General features: G+C 40.7%; 1 protein-coding gene and 1 non-coding gene across 2 annotated transcripts in view; one reads left to right on the top strand and one right to left on the bottom strand.

The window, feature by feature from the left end:
• Nucleotides 1-708: 708 nt before the first annotated feature.
• The window catches only part of ARHGAP29 (Rho GTPase activating protein 29), a 94664-nt gene continuing 76217 nt past the window's right edge, over nucleotides 709-19155 (bottom strand). The window contains exons 24-26 of the mRNA XM_025355298.1: nucleotides 5069-5165; nucleotides 1216-1371; nucleotides 709-744 (exon numbers count right to left, since the gene is read on the bottom strand). Of these exons, the coding sequence (XP_025211083.1) occupies nucleotides 1289-1371; nucleotides 5069-5165 (180 nt within the window). The 3' untranslated portion in view covers nucleotides 709-744; nucleotides 1216-1288. The remainder of the gene's footprint in view (nucleotides 745-1215; nucleotides 1372-5068; nucleotides 5166-19155) is intronic.
• LOC112616387 lies at nucleotides 1951-2054 on the top strand. The gene has a single exon (XR_003117626.1). It is a non-coding gene; the product is annotated as a small nucleolar RNA U13 (small nucleolar RNA).

A 19155-nucleotide genomic window follows, 5' to 3' on the forward strand; every position in this document is an offset into this window, starting at 1 on the left:
GTTTCGTCTAGAAAGTTGGGACAACTCAAATCAGGCGGCTTCCAGGCTACAGGTGAATTTAAACATTTTCTGATTGACAATTGGTTGAGTTTGTCTAAAGACTGGGGTTAATAGAAGGAAAATGTTCAGGTTAAGATAAAAGATTGTGAAGACCAAGGGTCTTTTGAAGTCTTACAGTCGCTGCCCTTAGAGATAACAGATGAAATGTTTCCTACTCAGATCTTTAAGAAGTGCTAGACTTTCAGTTAATCTCTTTAGGATTGGGAGGGCCTGGAAGTAAAAGATCTAGCTATGTTTATAGAGATTCTTTACAGATGCAAATTTTCCCCCATGAAAGACAGCTTTGCAGGGCCATTTCAAGATATGGCAAATAAACATGTTTTGGAGTAAAATATTTTTATTTTCTTCCTTGTCTCATAATGTTATGCCAGAGTCAGGTTGGAAAGTAAGTCACAATATATAGGGTTAAATAAAATCCATCTGATGAGAATTTATGGTTTGTAGGGCATGACTCCCTAGACCCCTTAGATAGGGATCTGGACAAGATTTAAAAAAAAAAAAAATCAGAACTTAGTCCTTAGAGCTCATGAGGCTTATAAAATGCCATTGCATGTTTGGGCTACAATGTTCTCAGTACTCTGAAAGCAGTTCAAGAATTTGGAGCTGAGCAAGATCTAGATTTTTACTGAATTTTTATTTTTTATTTTTAGATATCTTGATCCAAGGCTAAAAACCTGGTGTCTTCTGAAAAAAGAATGAACGTCAATTAATTTTTTACAAACCAAACTTGAGGGGAATTTAATTAATAGCCAGTGTAACTGAGTTCATAGACGCATAATCTTGTAAATCAATAAAGAGCTCACTAAAATTTGCTGAGTGAGAATAGAAACAAAGTGCTTAGAAGAGTACCTGACCTAATGAATTCTCAATACAGGTAGCTATGTTATTAAGATCAGCATTTCTTGTAGTGTACACCATGTCATGGGATAACAGAAAAATCACAGACTTAGAAGCCAGGCCAGCCTAGGTTCACATCCTGACCAATCCAAATTACTTAATCTTCCTTGGATAGTTTTACCATGGGCAAAATGGAAATATTCTGGATTCTTTGGAGTAACACTTGCAAAACTTGTCTTAATTTTCATTTCCCCTATTTCTGCCATTACTCTCATTAGGATGTCTTGTAAGAAGTTGTCTACATACAGGCAGACTTACAGACCTAGTCTTTGCTTTTCAAGTATAGAACTCAAGGTGGCTAGCTTCCCAATTGGGTTTCAGAGAAAATGGATTAGGAAATTTCCCAGACATTTTTCATTTGGGGGAGGAATGATGTTTTGAGCTCTTTGTCTTTGAATAAGTATATAATGTCATCTGAAAAAAAAAAAAGAAAGAAAGAAAGGGTTGTCACTTTACGTACCATAACCAAATTTGTGTGACGCTTAATAAGAAAGCCTGACTGGTTGGACAGATGAAATCACTTTCAAATGATACGTTACATAATTTTTTTATTTTTATTTTTTGAGACGGAGTCTCACTTTGTCGGCCAGACTGGAGTGCAGTGGTGCAATCTCGTCTCACTGCAAGCTCCGCCTCCCAGATTCACGCTATTCTGCCTCAGCCACCCGAGTAGCTGGGACTACAGGCGCCTGCCACCACGCCTGGCTAATTTTTTTTGCATTTTTAGTAGAGACAGGGTTTCCCCATGTTAGCCAGGATGGTCTTGATCTCCTGACCTCGTGATCCACCCACCTCGGCCTCCCAAAGTGCTGGGATTACAGGCGTGAGCCACCGCGCCCAGCCGGGTTATATACTTTTTTAAACAAATTATTCTCAGTCTAAAAGATACATACGCATTAGTGAATACTTCCTTCTGCTTAGCAGAAAAAAAAACCTGTTGACTTTTTGACAGAGGTACAGATCTCTAAAGTTATATTAAAGGTACTCTTTGAAGACCTCTTGTAGTTCATAAGCATGATGATTGGGGTGTCAGGCTCATGTGTAAAATGTGCCTCCCTCAAACCTTGTTACAACATCAGCACATTGCCCATGTGACATAAGGAAAAAAGAGTACACTTTGTATATATATATGGTTGCGTGTATTTAGATTAGCATAATAACTTCAAACATGGTTAGTCTTTTAAAACTTGCTTCTTTGAAGATATGTTCATGAAAACTTGAGCATTTCCATAAGATAAATTCAAAGAGGTGAAGTAGCTGAGTCAAAGGACTATCAGGATTTCAGTAGGCAGACATTGGAAAATTAACCTCAGAAACGTGACACTAATTTACACACCAACCAGATGTAACTGTGCCCTGAATCCCAAGGATTTTGCCAACTCACTCAATCTGCTTTTCAGTTATACTCAACCCAGTGAGAGCATATCATATTAGATGACTTAGATGCTCTCCTTAACTGATCAACTAATAAAGCATAATATCCATTCTGTCAAATGAAGGCTGAATAAGTTTAAAAGTGCCATTTTTTCCCATCTGCTCCCAGATTTTCTTTTCTTTTCTTTTCTTTTTTTTTTGAGACAGAGTTTCACTCTTGTTGCCTAGGCTGGAGTTCAATGGCTCAATCTCAGCTCACCACAACCTCCACCTCCCAGGTTCAAATGATTCTCCTGCCTCAGCCTCCTCAGTAGCTGGCATTACAGGCATGTGCCACCACGCCTGGCTAATTTTGTATTTTTAGTAGAGACAGGGTTTCCCCATGTTGGTCAGGCTGGTCTCAAACTCCCGACCTCAGATGATCCACCTGCCTTGGCCTCCCAAAGTATTGGGATTCCAGGCGTGAGCCACCTGCACCCGGCCTGCTCCCAGATTTTCTTTCTTCTCTAGTCTGAACCCATGGTCCACGTTTTGTCACCCAGAACCCTTAGTTCCTCAAACTCTATGATTTTTTGCTGTGTCTACCCTAAAAAATTCCAGTTCCAGGAATGTTCCAGCCCTCCACTCTCCTGCCTTCCTGTTCACTGCTGAAAAACATCCAACAATTCCGTGCCTTGCCACCGTCCTGACTTTGAGCTGCAGCTGGTCCTGAGCACCAGGGCCCACCAGAGTCACTTTTTGGTCGTTGTCTCACCTAACCTTCTTCCATGCCTGGGACTGCTGGCCTCTCTTCCCTGGGTTCCAAGGCTATTTTGATTTGCTTTCCCAAGTCCTCCATATATTTGTAGAGCATTCTAAGTGACCCAGTTCCTTGCAGTTGGACTATAAACACCAACGTATATTCTTGAATTTCTGAGGGAAAAACTTAGAGCGTAATGGAGAAGAGCACAGACTCTGAAGCCTAGTTGCCCAGGTCCTGGCTCAGCCCTGCCTGCCACTTCTGCACTGGGCTAGGCAATCCCACTGCCCCATGTGTCTTCATCTGTGAAAAAAGAATCCTATGTGTATCTGTGTGGTTTAAATGACCTACTGAGAAAAATGCTTAGAATTATCTTGTATGTAATAAACACTAGAAAATGGCATTTATTATTATGATTCCTAATCAGGAGTCCTAGATCATGGGACAGCGAAAGAAGTACAGATATAGAAATCAGACTGGGTTCAAACCTGATTGAACAATTGGGCATGATTTGGGCATATTATTTGGGCAACTTAGCTCAGGTTGTTGGACTATGTGTTGAATGGGGCTAATACTATTTTAGATACCAGAGTTATTATACAAAGGAAATAAGAAAAATGGAATGAAACACATTGCATAATGTCCAGCATAGAGCAAGTAGGAAGTGACTGATTTTTAGTTGCCATTATTTTTAGACCTTGTGATTACTGATACTAGATTGTAGATCAAAGATAACATACAGGGCTCTGTTTTGAAATGTAAATTGGAATTTAGCTCTACTAGTATGTAGAACTGCAGTGGCAGTGTAGCCTTTTTCACCAGCACCTAAGAATTCCTACAACTAGAAAAATTACCATACAGAAAAAAACAGTGAATAAAATGGCTACAGTTAATAAAGTAAAAAACACACATACACATATGTGCACATGATGAGCTGAAGGCAGGCCACTGTCAAATAAGGCTCCTGAATTTCAGAAGTCTAGTTCAGCCCCTTGTGAGCACTCAGACCAATATACTTAACTGTTGAGCCAGAAGTTCAAAAGAATTTTAACTTTATACAACATATCCTTTACTTGACTTTGCTTCATGGCAGAATTTATAGTCTGTTCTTTTAGGACTATGCCAATATACATCAGATAAACTTGTTTTGCTGGGTTTTTTTAGAGACGGAGTCTTGCTCTGTCACCAGGCTGGAGTGCAGTGGCGTGATGTCGGCTCACTGCAACCTCCACCTCCCAGGTTCAAGTGATTCTCCTGCCTCAGTCTCCCAAGTAGCTGGGACTACAGGCACACACCACCATGTCCGGCTAATTTTCTGTATTTTTGTAGAAATGGGGTTTCACCATGTTGGTCAGGCTGGTCTCGAACTCTCAACCTCAGGTGATCCACACACCTCAGCCTCCCAAAGTGCTGGGATTACAGGCATGAGCCACCGCCTTGCCGGTTATGCTTATACTTGTATTCGTAACATTTGATTAACACATTGTCAACCCATATTTGTACACAACTGTTGGGATATTTTTAAATCATTATGATGCCTTTGGTATATACACAGCAAAGTGGCCATTTTCTAAGTTACACTATCTTCCTAAGATATCATGAGATGCTCTGACTCAAGTGGTTCAGTGAGAAAGTCATCTTCTGGTTTAAGGACAGCCCCTTCTGTTCACAAACTGCTAAGAGTTTTTTTTGTTTGTTTGTTTTGTTGTTGTTGTTTGTTGTTGTTTTTAAATCATGAATGGGCATTAAACTTTATCAAATACTTTTTGTTGTTGCTCCCCAGCTGTAGGACCAGCTTCTGGATGTGATGGGCCCTCTTTCAATCAGTACTGCCCAACAGAACTTCCTGCCATGATGGAAATGTTCTATAGCTGCACTGTCAAATATGGAAGCCACCAGCCACATGTGGCTATGGAGCACTTGGAATATCGCTAGTGCAACGGAGGAACTAAACTTTAAATTGTATATAATGTTAACTCATTTAACATAAATAGTCACCTGTGGCTTCTGGCAGCTGTACTGGACACTCAGATCTAGACCAGCAGCAGAAGATATATTTTAGGTGAAGTTCACAGTAGTTTTGTATTAAAGTCTCCTAAAAGAAAATCATGGATACAGCTCTTCTGATTATTCATTGTATTATTTTGGAAATGGGGAATGACAACATTTTCAGAATAATATAAGTCATACTATTTTAGCTTTAATTTAAAATTGGCTTCTAATCTTGGGCTTTTTATACAGGGAAATTCTGCTATTCATTCTTGGGAAAAAATGGTATTTAACCAAATCTGACTTTTCCAAATAAATCTGATAATAGAACTCTCTGAGAGCACTCACTCACTAACTGCCAGCTTCTGATAGTGTTATGTTCTATGCTCTACAAGGACAGGGAGTGTTTTTTAATTGCTATTTCATGTCTATTATCTGGTATAGTGATGGGACATAGTAAGTTGTCATTAAATGTTTGTTGAATTAAGTTATAAATAAATGTATTCAGTGCAACCCATAACTTTATGTAAGACACAAAAATCTTTGAATATAACAACCCAATAGTAATATCACATTTCTGTTTCTAACAAGATAGGAGACTGGAAGCCAAGAACAACAGCCCAGTGATCCTGGCAGGGAGTTGAGGTCACAGGATGTAAGCTATTTCAGCAAAGGACACTTGTGTGTCAAAGCATGTTTGAATGCAGCCCAGCTGGGAATGAGGTTTTTTTTTTTACTTCCTTTCCCCAAAAATATTTTTTTTTCACAATATGCTTAAAGGTGGTTTCTATGGTCTGAATGTGTCTCTCCAAAATTCATATGTTGAAAGTTAATCACCAAAGTGATAGTATTAAGAGGTGGGGCCTTTAGAAGGTGATTAGGTCATGAGGGCATCATCATCCCCACGAATAAGATTAATGCCCTTATAGAAGAGGTTTCACACAGCCATCAGCCCCTTTCGTCCTTCCGCCTTTGACCATGTGAGGACATAGCATTCACCCTTCTGCCATGTGAGGACACAACAGCAAGGCGCCATCTTGGAAGCAGAGAACAAGCCCTTCCCAAACGCCCAATCTGCTGGTGCCTTGATCTTGGATTTCTCAGCCTCCAGAACTGTCATACATAAATTTCTGTTGTCTATAAGTTATCCAGGCCGTGGTATTTTGTTATAGCAGCAAGAACAGACTAAGACAGTGGTCACGTAGTTTTTGCTTTGAGTGTGTCCCTAATGACTGATAGATCACAAGATCATGTGTTCCAATTGTAAAATGAGTTCTTTATATAAAGCAGAAATGTGCCTCTCCATTAATCTTAGCTTTTGATCATATCTTTTTCCCAAAGGAGCAAATAAATAGTGTAATTTTAATTCCTATTTGCTTGCAGTATTTGAGGACAGCCGTCATGTCCCCAGTTTCCTCTTTTCCAGGAGAGGAACCTCCAGCCTTCACCTATTCATCATGTAACTTGGTTTACAGGTTCTGGCCCTTCCCTACCTTGTCCAACTCCAGCCTCACCGTCCCAATTCTACATTCACAATAGGTCACTAAAATTTTGTTAATTATAGTTCCTCAACATTTCTTGAATAAGTTCTCAGTGCTCCATCATCACTGCCAACTGGTATATGTCTACATTCTTCTTAAATTACACATTTAATTATTACAGATTATACTTCAAATGTAATCCGACCAATGACAACTTCAGTGTAATTCCAAGGGAGGTTGGTAACACTGGGGAAGCTCTGAACAGTGCTGGACACATTATTTTATGAGGAGCCTTATCTGATAAAAGCTTAGCCCAAATAAGCTTATGAGCTTTAAAAAAAAAAAAAAAAAAAATCCCTCTTCAGCATCATACGTAACTTAAAAGAGAGGAAAGTGGTGAGGAAAGAAAAGACTTATTCAATGGGTAACCAAAAGAATGTGTAACTTACACAACCCACTCAACTCCTTCATGCTAGAAAATTTTTGTCTTTATCACATGAAGTCTTACAAGATCCCAAAATAATGTAGGCCTTTCTCCAGATTAGGCATTAATTTCTGGAGCCAGCTAGAACCACTTTGTTGTTACAAAACTAATTACAATATTCAGTTAAATATTTAATCTCACATCTCCAGAGTGTCCCTTGAATGGTGCTAGTTTTGAAGGAGGCAACAAAGTCTGACAATCAGTCTGCAAACTCCAATGCTGGGTGGAAAATTTTTTCTAACTTTAAATTCAAGGCATTTATTTAAATTAATAAATTTCCATAATATGTAGCATGCATAGTTTTTTTTTTAAATACTTGGATTTTGAGGTGAGTAAATCCAACAGTGTGTTCCCCAAGGGATCTCTGGGATCCTTTGAGGAAGGATCCTATGAGGAAAGGATGTAGCCAGGTAGAATAGGACTGGAATAGTCTGTGGCATAAAGTGAAAAAGAGGCTGGGCGCGGTAGTTCACGCCTGTAATCCCAACACTTTGGGAGACCTCAGGTGGATCACCTGAGGTCAGGAGTTTCAGACCAGCCTGGCCAACATGGTGAAACCCTGTCTCTACTAAAAATACAAAAATTAGCTGAATATGGTGGCGCATGCCTGTAACCCTACTCGGGAGGCTGAGGCATGAGAATCGCTTGAACCCGGGAGGCAGGGGTTGCATTGAGCTGAGATCACACCACTGCACTCTAGCCTGAGCGACAGAGTGAGACTCTGTCTCAAAATAATAATAATAATAATAAAGTGAAAAATAAAGAATGTCAAAGTAAAAAGTAACTTACAACAAAGATATATAATTCGGGTGCTACCTTCTCTTACTAGCTGTATGGCAAGTCTTTGAACCCACTAAAAGAGAGTTCAAAACATCTACTCTGCCTTTTTGAGGATCATGAGACAGACTACATCAAAGTGCCTCAAAGCACATTTGTAAAGTACTTAACAAGAATAAATAAGACTTGGTTGAATGTATATATCAACTTGGGAGACAACTGCCATCTTTATAATACTGAACCTTTCAATCCACAAAAATGATATATTCTTCTGTTTGGTTATTTAATTTATGCCAAAAATATTTTGTGTATTTCAGATGTACATCTCTATACAGCTGTCCTTAGATTTCCTAAGTATTTGATGTTTTGATGTTATTTTAAATAATATCATTTCATAAATTCCATTTCCTGTTTGGTGTTAATATATAAGTGACTTGTGAATACTGAATTTTAAGCAGTTTTTTTTTTTTTTTTTTTTGAGACGGAGTCTCACTGTGTCTCCCAGGCTGGAGTGCAGTGGCGCGATCTCGGCTCACTGCAAGCTCCGCCCCCCGGGTTCACGCCATTCTCCCGCCTCAGCCTCCCAAGTAGCTGGGACTACAGGCGCCTGCTACCGCGCCTGGCTAGGTTTTTTTTTGTATTTTTAGTAGAGACGGGGTTTCACCATGTTAGCCAGGATAGTCTCGATCTCCTGACCTTGTGATCCACCCGCCTCGGCCTCCCAAAGTGCTGGGATTACAGGCTTGAGCCACCGCGCCCGGCCGTTTTTTTTTCTAAATTCATCTCCAATTCGAATTCTAATAGGTTATAAATGCTTTTTAATTTTCCCTGTAATAATTACATCATTTGCAAACAATGATTATTTTATATCTTCTTTTCCAATCTTTATGCCTTTCATTTCTTTTTCTCGCCTTATTTTATGGCTAGAATCTCTAGTACAATGTTGAATAGAGTTTGTAACTGTAGATATTCTTGTGTGATTCCCAATCTCAGGGCCAAACCTTTAAATATTTTACCACTAAGTAGTCTGCAGAAGAGTGTATCTCTATCAGTTTAGGGAAGTCATAGCTTACAGTTTGCTAAGAGTATTTTTAAAAATCGTATGTATCTGTTGAATTTTATAAAATCTTTTTTAAAATTTGCATTTATTTATTGAGATAGCTATGCTTTTCTCCCTTTAAGAAAATTAATGTGGTAAATTATGTTGATTGACTTTTCAAATGTTAAACTACTTTTGCACACACAAAGAAGTAACCTCACTTGGTAGTAATATATGTACAATTAATTCTTTTGATATACTGAGAGTTGCTTTTCTGTATATTGTGATGTCTTTGTCAGGTTTTGGCATCAAGGTGAGGATGAACTTAGAGTTTGGAAGTATTCTCTTTTTTTTATTTTCTAGAAGAACTTGCATAAGATTGGGGTAATGTCTTCCTTAAATGTTTGAAAGGATTCACTGGTGAGGCTTTACATTTTGCTTGTGGAAATGTCTTAAATAACTGATTCGATTTCCACTAGTACATGGGGACTCTCCAGATTTTTTGTCAGTTTATTTTGTCCTTAATTTTGTTCTTATTCAAATTTTCAAATTGTGTTAAGTTGTTCATTATATCATCATATCTTTCAATGTTTGTAGTCTCTAGTAATATTTTTTTCATTCATGATGTTATTTTTCCTCTTCTTTTATTGATTAGTTTTACTGGGGGTTTATCAATTTTCTTAACCTTTTCAAAGAATCAGTCCTTAGCTTTATTATTTTTCTTTAATTTTGTTTGGTTTTACTGGTTTCCGGGTTTCACCATGTTGGCCAGGCTGGTCTCTTATTTCTTCTTTTCCAATCTTTATGCCTCAGGCGATCCACCCATCTCGGCCTCCCAAAGTGTTGGGATTACAGGCATAAGCCACATTGCCCAGCCTCTCTTCTTGCTTCTCAAGATAAAGTTTAATTGATTTTAACCTTTCAATCTTCCAAGACATGTAGTGAAGGCTAAGAATCTCTCTCCAGGCATTGCTTCAGCTGCAGCCAATTTTTAATATGGCACATCTTCGCTACTGGTCAGTTTGAAATATTTTCTAGTGTTTGTTGTTTCTTCTTTGATCCACAGATCATTTAGAAGTGTGTTCTGTTTAATCTCCAGGCAGTTGAGGATTTTCTAGTTATCTTTTGTTATTGATTTCTAGTATAATTTCCCTAAGGTCAGAGAGCATATTTTGAATAATTTCAACCCTCTGAAATGTTTTGAGGCCTTCTGTATGGCCTGCTTATTGTCAACTTTGGTAAAATTTAAATATGAGCTTAAATGAAATACGAATTTTGTCATGGTTGACGGTGTTCTCTGTGTGTTAGTTAGGTTAAGGTTGTTAACTGCGGTCTTGATTTTTATTTTTTGTTTTTTTTGTTTGATTTTTATTATTTTCTGTTCAGAGGTGTGTTAAAGTAACCCTTATGATTATGGATTTGTCCATTTTTCCTTTTAGCTGTCTATTTTTGCCTTATATATTTTGAAATGATCTTATTTTGAATTTTGAAATCTTCTTTGTTGATTGACTTCTTTATCATTATGGAATATCTCTCTTTATCTCCAGTAATCCTCCTTGACTTAAAATCTGTGTTATCTGACATTAGAATGGCTATACCAGTTTTTTCATTGGTTGCAAGTTGTGTCCTTTTCCATCCTTGCACTTCCTGTGCACCTTTATTTAAGGCGTGTCTCTTCAAGACAGGATGTAGATAGATTTTATTTTTTTCCTAGTGCAACGACAGTAGGTTAATACTCAGAATGTTTGGTCAATTTTCATTTAACGTGATTACTAATTTAAGTAGGTTTATATCTACCATCCTACTATTTACTTTCTATGTAACCCACTGTTTCATTTACCTTTTTTCTTCAATCTTGCCTTTCTTTGAATTACCCCAGTATTCTATTTTCCCCTCTTTTAACTTCTTTTTGATGTTACAAAACACATCTTGGTATTTTTAATACAAATTATTGCTTTTACCACTTTCTTGACAGTGCTAGAACTTCATAACACTTTAACTCCAGCTTTTTGCCTTTTCCATTATGGCTGTCATGTATTTTAGTTTTGCATAAATTTTACACTTCCCAGTATTAGCATTGTTTTGTAACAGTTGATGTTCATTATATTTACCTTTTCTAGAGCTCTTCATCCTTTTCTTTCTTTCTGTTTTTTGCCCAGGCTGAAGTGCACTGACATGATCTTGGTTCACCGCAACCTCCGCCTCCCAGGTTCAAGCGATTCTCCTGCCTCAGCCTCCCAAGTAGCTGGGATTACAGGCATGCACCACAATGCCTGGCTAATTTTGCATTCATCCTTTTCTTCATTTCTGTATTTCCATCTGGGATTATTTTCCTTACCTCCCACCAGAATTTCAATTAGTGTAAGGCTGCTGGTAACTAATTCTCCTTTCTGTCTGAAAACATCTATATTTCACCTTAATTTCTGAAGGATATTTTTACTTTGATAGAATTATTTTTCCCCCCAGCACTCTAGAGAGGTCTCCTAGGTAATGGGGTTTAAATGCTTCCTTGCTGACATTCATAACAGTGACATAACAAAAATACGGCAATTGCTTAATGCAGTGATTTCAGATTTTCAGCACCTAGAAACATCTCTTTCATTTTAAATTCAAAGGCATAGACTCAGGCTCAGAACTTGAAAGGACTGTACAGACCATCTATCTCAGTTTCCTACCTAATAATAATCATGGTAGATGGTTACTTAGATTTTGACTTAACGCTTCCCAGTTTTGAGGGAATTCACCACATCAGAAGATAGTGTATTTAAAAACAGTCCTAATCATAAATGGCTTCCTTCTAGAACACTAAGATGAAAACTGCCAACCTTAACCTCCTTCTGTCCAAAGGAGCAAGGAAGCCAGGAATCCTTGTTTTCACTTAAGCTATTTGTCCTCAGGTTTCCACAGGAAGCATCCCTTTTTCTATCCTTCCCAACTCCACATTCACAGTGAGTCACTAATCCCTGTCAATTGTGTTTCTAAAAATAAACTGGAATTTAGGTCATCATCCCCACAGAGGGTGGCTTAATGGAGGGCCTATTTCTCACCTGGATTGCTGACCCTTTTCCTGATTATGAGTAGAAGCTAAGTGATCTCCTTCAAGCTCTATTCCATACGCTTATGTCTTCAACAGCTCTCCATCACAGCACCGTTTTCTAAACTGTTCTTCTGGGACAGAGGGTGGAGGGGTGGACTTGTTAATTCTGTCATCTGCTGTGTTGTTCTCTCATTAACAAAACTGAACCTACAAAACTCACTGCAACCCAGAACAACTTCAGCAATTTTAGACACAAAGGTTTTAATTAAATGAATAAACTTTTATACATACACTCTAAAAATGACATTGGAGTTGGGATGTGATAACCCTAAACTTCGATTTCCTTGCAACTAGAATGAAAAAATACAATCTGAAAGTATATGATTTATAGCAGCTCTGGCCTAAAAATGAAGATGAAGGAATTTAGAAATGATACAGAATTTATAATAAAGACACCTGAGTTGAAGTCTTATCACCCTTTCTTGTTAGGTATATAACCTGTAGTAAGTTATTTAACCTCTTTGAAGTCTATTTGCTTGTCTGAAAAAGGCAGTTAAGAATACCTGCTGTATTAGTCAGGGTTCTCTAGAGGGGACAGAACTAATAGGATATTAGGGGAGTTCATTAAATATTAACTTGCACAATCACAAGGTCCCACAATAGGATGTCTGCAAGCTGAGGAGCAAGGAGAGCCAGTCCGAGTCCCAAAACTGAGGAACTTGGAGTCTGATGTTCGAAGGCAGGAAGCATCCAGCACAGGACAAAGATGTAGGTTGGCAGGCTAGGCCAGTCTCTCCTTTTCACATTTTTCTGCCAGCTTTATATTCGCTGGCAGCTGATTAGATGGTGCCCACTCAGACTAAGGGTGGGTCTGCCTTCCCCAGCCCACTGACTCAAATGTTAATCTCCTTTGGCAACACCCTCACAGACACACCCAGGATCAATACTTGGTGTCCTTCAATCCCATCAAGTTGACACTCAGTATTAACCATCACAAGTCTGCTGCTTGTCAACTTGAACCCATACACAACTCCTGAGATCATACATAATCTTCAAATAAAGACAATAACAAGTTCATAATTACACCTAACATAATGCAACTATCCTTCGTTCAACCGGAAATGTACCAGTCCCCAACCCAAACACTATTACATAAAGTTAACAATGCTTAAATGCTGACATGAAGTCAATAAATCTTATGTCACATGATAAAGGAAAAGGTGTTTTTCTTCTTTGATTCTTTTTTTTTTTTTTTGAGACAGAATCTCACTCTGTCGCCCAGCTGGAGTGCAGTGGCGCCATCTCGGCTCACTGCAAGCACCGCTTCCCGGGTTCACGCCATTCCCCTGCCTCAGCCTCCCAAGTGGCTGGGACTGCAGGAGCCGGCCACCACGCCTGGCTAATTTTTTTTGGTATTTTTAGGAGAGACAGGGTTTTGCCGTGTTAGCCAGGATGGTCTCCATCTCCTGACCTAGTGATCCGCCCGCCTCAGCCTCCCAAAGTGCTGGGATCACAGGCGTGAGCCACCGCGCCTGGCCAAAATACAGATACTTTCTTAGTGCAAGTGTATACATTCACCAACATGTTTTTAGCAAAAGGAGGAAATACTCATGACAATTACAGCCCCCGTTCTTTAGCTGGTCACGTGGTCATAGCCGATGACTATCTTTTTCTACTACCCATTCTGTATTCCCTTTGCCTTCAGCAAGCACCTCAGCAGGTCGTGGTTTTTTTCCTGGTGGAGTGACCCAAACCTTAATTCCTGAGGGGTCTGAGCCATTTGTAGTCCTGCCTAGATTGGGCTGTTGTAGTTTCCTATTGATCTTAATCACAGAGCATGGTAATACTAATAGATGCCCTAATGATCTGTGTTTCATGCATACTCTTACCTCTGTTGTGGAGTAGTAGACTGATTTCATCTTGATAGTCTGGGTAATCACCCCAGCCAACACTGTAACTCCTTTCTTAGCCTGTTGACTTAAAGGTAGGAGGAACCCAAAGTGTCCAGGTGGCAATCTTAACTTCCAGTTTAATGGAATTGTTGTTGTGTCTCCTGGTGGTAGCATTCCTTCCTTTGGAACTAAGGCCTCTAGGCCAGCAGAATGTAATGTCGTGGGAAAAGGAAGCAAGAATTTTGCTAGTGGATCACTAGGGGTGATGGTGAGAGGTGCCACTTCCACTTCTGCCCCTTGATTCCTGGACCCGTGAATCCTGGCTATGGGAGAAACAGTACCATATATTGGATGCTGATTCAGAGCATACACGGCCTTCTGGAGACCTTTGCCCGAGCCCTGCAAAGTACTGTCACCTAGTTGGCATTGTAATTGTGACTTCAAAAGGTCATTCCACCCCTCTATCAACCCAGCTGCTTCAGGATAATGGGGAACATGGTAAGACCAGTGAATTCCATGGGGCTGAGCCCACTGCCACACTTCTTTAGCTGTGAAGTGAGTGTCTTGGTCAGAGGCAATGCTGTGTGGAATACCATGATGGTGGGTAAGGCATTCCATGAGTTCATAGATAGTTGTCTTGGCAGAGTACTGCATGTAGAATAGGCAAACCCATGTCTGGAGTAGGTGTCTATTCCTGTGAGGACAAACCTCTTCCCTTTCCATGATGGAAGAGATCCAATAAATCAACCTGCCACCGGGTAGCTTGCTGATCACCCCAAGGAATGGGGCTGATCATCGAGGGCTCAGTGTTGGTCTCTGCTGCTGGCAAATTGGGCACTCAGTAGTGGCCACAGCCAGGTCAGCCTTGGCGAGTGGAAGTCTATGTTGCTGAGCCCAGGCGTAACCTCCATCCCTGCCACCATGGCCACTTTGTTCATGGGCCCATTGGGCGATGAGAGGGTTGGCCGGGGAAAGATACTGAGTGGTATCCACAGAATGGGTCATTCTATCCACTTGATTATTAAAATCCACCTTTGCTGAGGTCACCCGTTGGTGAGCACTCACATGGGATACAAATATCTTCACAGTTTTTGGCCACTCAGAGAGGTCCATCCACACTCCTCTTCCTCAAATTTGTCGCCAATTTTCCAATCATGCTTCTTCCACTTCTTTCCAATCATGCTTCTTCCACTGACTCAAATGTTAATCTCTTTTGAGATTAACTTCTTCCAAGTCCCTGATCATCCAGCCAAACCATTGGTTACAGCCTATTAATCAGTATATAATCACACATTTGGCCATTTTTCCTTCATGCAAAGTGCACAACCAGGTGTACTGCTGGAAGTTCTGCCCACTGGGAAGATTTCCCTTCACTGCTGTCCTTCAGGGATGTCCTAGAAAGGGGCTGTAGTGCTGCAGCTGTCCACTTTGGGGAGGTGCCTGCATATTGTGCAGAACCATCTGTGAACCAGACCCTAGTCTTCTCTTCCTCTGTCAACTCACCATAGGGAACTCCCTATGAGGCCATCAGTGCAGGCTGGGGTAGAGCAGGCAGGGTGGCAGCAGTAGAGACCATGGGCATCTGAGCCACTTCCTCATGTAACTTACTTGTGCCTTCAGGACCTGCTCGAGCCTGATCACGGATATACCACCTCCATTAGATGATGGAATGCTGCTATGCATGACCCACTTTAGGGGTTGAGGAATCAGAAAGCTCCCAGTTCATGATAGGCAGTTCAGGTCGCATGGTGACTTGATGACCCATAGTCAAACATTCAGTTTCCACCAAAGCCCAATAACAGGCCAAGAGTTGTCTCTCAAATGGAGTGTAGTTATCTTCAGAAGATGGCAGGGCCTTGCTCCAAAATCCTAGAGGCCTCTGCTGTGATTCACCTATGGGGGCTTGCCAAAGGCTCCAAGACGCATCCCTATCTGCCACTGACACCTCAAGCACCACTGGATCTGCTGGGTCATATGGCCCAAGTGGGAAAGCAGCTTCCACAGCAGCCTGGACCTGTTGCAGAGCCTTCTTCTGTTCTGGATCCCACTAAAAACTGGCAGCATTTCGGGTCACTCGATAAATGGGCCAGAGTAATACACTCAAATGAGGAATGTGTTGCCTCTAAAATCCAAATAGGCCCACTAGGCATTGTGCCTTTTTCTTGGTTGTAGGAGGGGCCAAATGCAGCAAGTTATCCTTCATCTTAGAAGTAATATCTCAACAGGCCCCACACCACTGGACCCCTAGAAATTTTACTGAGATAGAAGTTCCCTTAATTTTAGTCAGATTTATTTCCCATTCTCTGGCACACAAATGTCCTACGAATAAATCCAGTGTGTTTGCTACTTCTTGCTCACTGGATCCAGCATAATGTCATCAATGTAATGGGCCAGTGTGATATCTTGCGGAAGCGAAAAGCAATCAAGCTCTCTCTGAATAAGATTCTGACACAAAGCCTGAGCACTGATATACCCCTGAGGTAGGACAGTAAAGGTATATTGCTAGCCTTGCCAGCTGAAGGCAAATTGCTTCTGATGGGCCTTATGGATAGGAATGGAGAAAAAGGTACTTGTCACTTCAATGGCTGCATACCAGGTACCAGGAGATGTGTTAATTTCCTCAAGCAATCAAACCACATCTGGTACGGCAACTGCAATTGGAGTCATCACTTGGTTAAGCTTACAATAATCCACTCTCATTCTCCAAGAACCACCTGTCTTCTGCACAGGCCAAATGAGAAAGTTGAACGGGGATTTGGTGGGAATCACCACCCCTACATCTTTCAAGTTCTTGATGGTGGCACTAATCTCTGCAGTCCCTCCAGGGATGCAATATTGTTTTTGATTTTTCTAGGTAGAGGCAGCTGTAATGGCTTCCATTTGGCCTTTCCCACTATAATATCCCTCACCCTACCAGTGAGGGAGCCAACGTGGAGGTTCTGCCAGTTGCTAAGAATATCTATGCCAATTGTGCATTCTAGCACTAGGGAAATGACCACAGGATGAGTCTGGGGACCCGCTGGACCCACTGTAAGTCAGACCTGAGCCAGAACTCCACCTGATCTTCATAAGCCCCTACTTTAACTGGCGGACCACAATACATTTTGGGTCTCCTGGAATCAGTGTCAGCTCAGAGCTGACAGTCCACTAGTCCCCTAAATGTCTGATCATTTCCTTTTCCCCAGTGCAGTTATCCTGGTAAAAGGCGGGAGATCTCTTTGGGGAAGGATGGGAGAAAGCGTCACTGCATCAATTGTCAGTAATGTAGTGGTGTCCTTCCTCAATGGGACATGGCCTCCCCTTCATTCAAGGGGTTCTGGGTCTGTAAGCTGACTGAAGTCTGGAAATTGATTGAGGGGCTGTGATTCTCTGTTTTTATAATTCAAATTAATCTTTTGTCCATTCAACCTAGAAATTTTCTGCTTGTATAAATTAAGTAGGAATGCAGTAGCCTTCCTATCCATTTCATTTCTAGGAACACCATGATTAATTAGCTAAGGCCAGAGCTCTAGACGAGTCAGACTATTCTGATTGCCGCTTTGCCTCTGCTATCCATTACGGTAACTATGCCCACCCTGCCTTTGATGGTTGAGTGTCACCACTTGGCCCCCGCCACCCCAGGATCCAATTATTCCCACTATATTTAAATTTTGTAGTTGAGTGACTGCAGTCCCCATCATTAGATCTGACATACAGAGAATAGCAATTACAGCAATTACAGGGCTCTTCAAAGACGCAGGTTCTGATCTTGCAAATCTATTCCACAACTCAGTGTCCCTAGTATCATCAGGATCCTCCCACACAACCCCATTCCAAGTTTCAGGGTCCTATTCTTTTCCAGTAAATGCCCTCACTTTAACAGTAGACACCTGGTGCATGCATCTTTTGTTACAAGTCAGCCACTCACATGATAAGAGCTTGTGTCTGTTTTTCCACAATTTCAGCTCTTGCTCTTCAGGAGGTAAGATTCTCACTCAGGGCAATCTTAGCAGATTTGAGGCTCAGTATCTGTTTCTAAAGCTGGGAGACAGAATCTCTGAGTTCATAATTTTCTTTCATCACTTTGTCCACTGAACAGAGGAACAACCAACCAGCTTCATTATGTTTCTTGGTTCTCCACATATGGTGAAAGGTATTATGCATAGAGTCACTAAACTCCTTGACTCTCATGAGTAATGAATCAGGAGTGTCAAATGCATTTATTTTGCATAACTCTCTAAACAGTTCACACCAAGGACTATCAGTGTTCTCCATACTATTAGAAGGAGAGTCCTTAGCATTTTGGGGTCTAAATATTAAGCAGCCAACTGCAGAAACCCCAAACCAATGAAAGAACTCCATCCTTAATATTCTGTTCCTCTAGAACCACTCCCAATACCAAAATCTGTATTAGGGTTCTCTAGAGGGACAGAATAGGACACACACACACACACACACACACACACATATGGAGAGCTTAAGTATTAACTTACACAATCACAAGGTCCTACAATAGGATATCCGCAAGCTGAGGAGGAAGGAGAGCCAGTCCGAGTCCCAAAACTGAAGAACCTGAAGTCCAATGTTCAAGGGCAGGAAGCATCCAGCATGGGACAAAGATGTAGGCTGGGAGGCTGGGCCAGTCTCTTGTTCATTTTTCTGCCTGCTTTATATTCGCTGGCAGCTGATTAGATTGTGCCCACCAGATTAAGGGTGGATCTGCTTTCCCTAGCCCACTGACTCAAATGTTAATCTCTTTTGGCAACACCCTCACAGACACTCCCAGGAACAATACTTTGTAACCTTCAATCTAATCAAGCTGACAGTATTAACCATCACATCTGCCTAAGTAAAGATTAAATGAGATGATCACCACACCGCATATTTGTTGTTGTTGTTGTTGTTTTTAAAAAAAGTGGAGGGCCAGGTGCGGTGACTCACACCTGTAATCCCAACACTTTGGGAGGCCGAGGCAGGTGGACCACTCAAAGTGAGTAGTTTGAGACCAACCTGGCCAACATGGTGAAACCTTGTCTCTACTAAAAATGCAAAAATTAATGGGTGTGGTGGCGTGCACCTGTAATCCCAGGTACTCGGGAGGCTGAGGCAAGAGAATCGCTTGGACCAGGAAGGCAGAGGTTGCAGTGAGCCGAGATCACGCTACTGCACTCCAGCCTGGGTGACACAGCAAGACTATGTGTCAAGAACAAAAAACAAAAAACAAACAAAAAAAGTGAATGAAGGGAAAAGTAGATTAAGTTTTCAATGTAACATTGTTCATAGCAGGAAGAAAACCTGAAAGCAACCTAAATGCCCATCAACAGTGGGAATAATAATACATTGCAGGATAAATACCCAGTAAAATAGTGTTTTAAAAAAGGAAAAATAAACTATAGTTACAATTGTA

The sequence above is a fragment of the Theropithecus gelada genome, chromosome 1 (assembly GCF_003255815.1).
Source record: "Theropithecus gelada isolate Dixy chromosome 1, Tgel_1.0, whole genome shotgun sequence".
Lineage (NCBI taxonomy): Eukaryota > Metazoa > Chordata > Mammalia > Primates > Cercopithecidae > Theropithecus > Theropithecus gelada.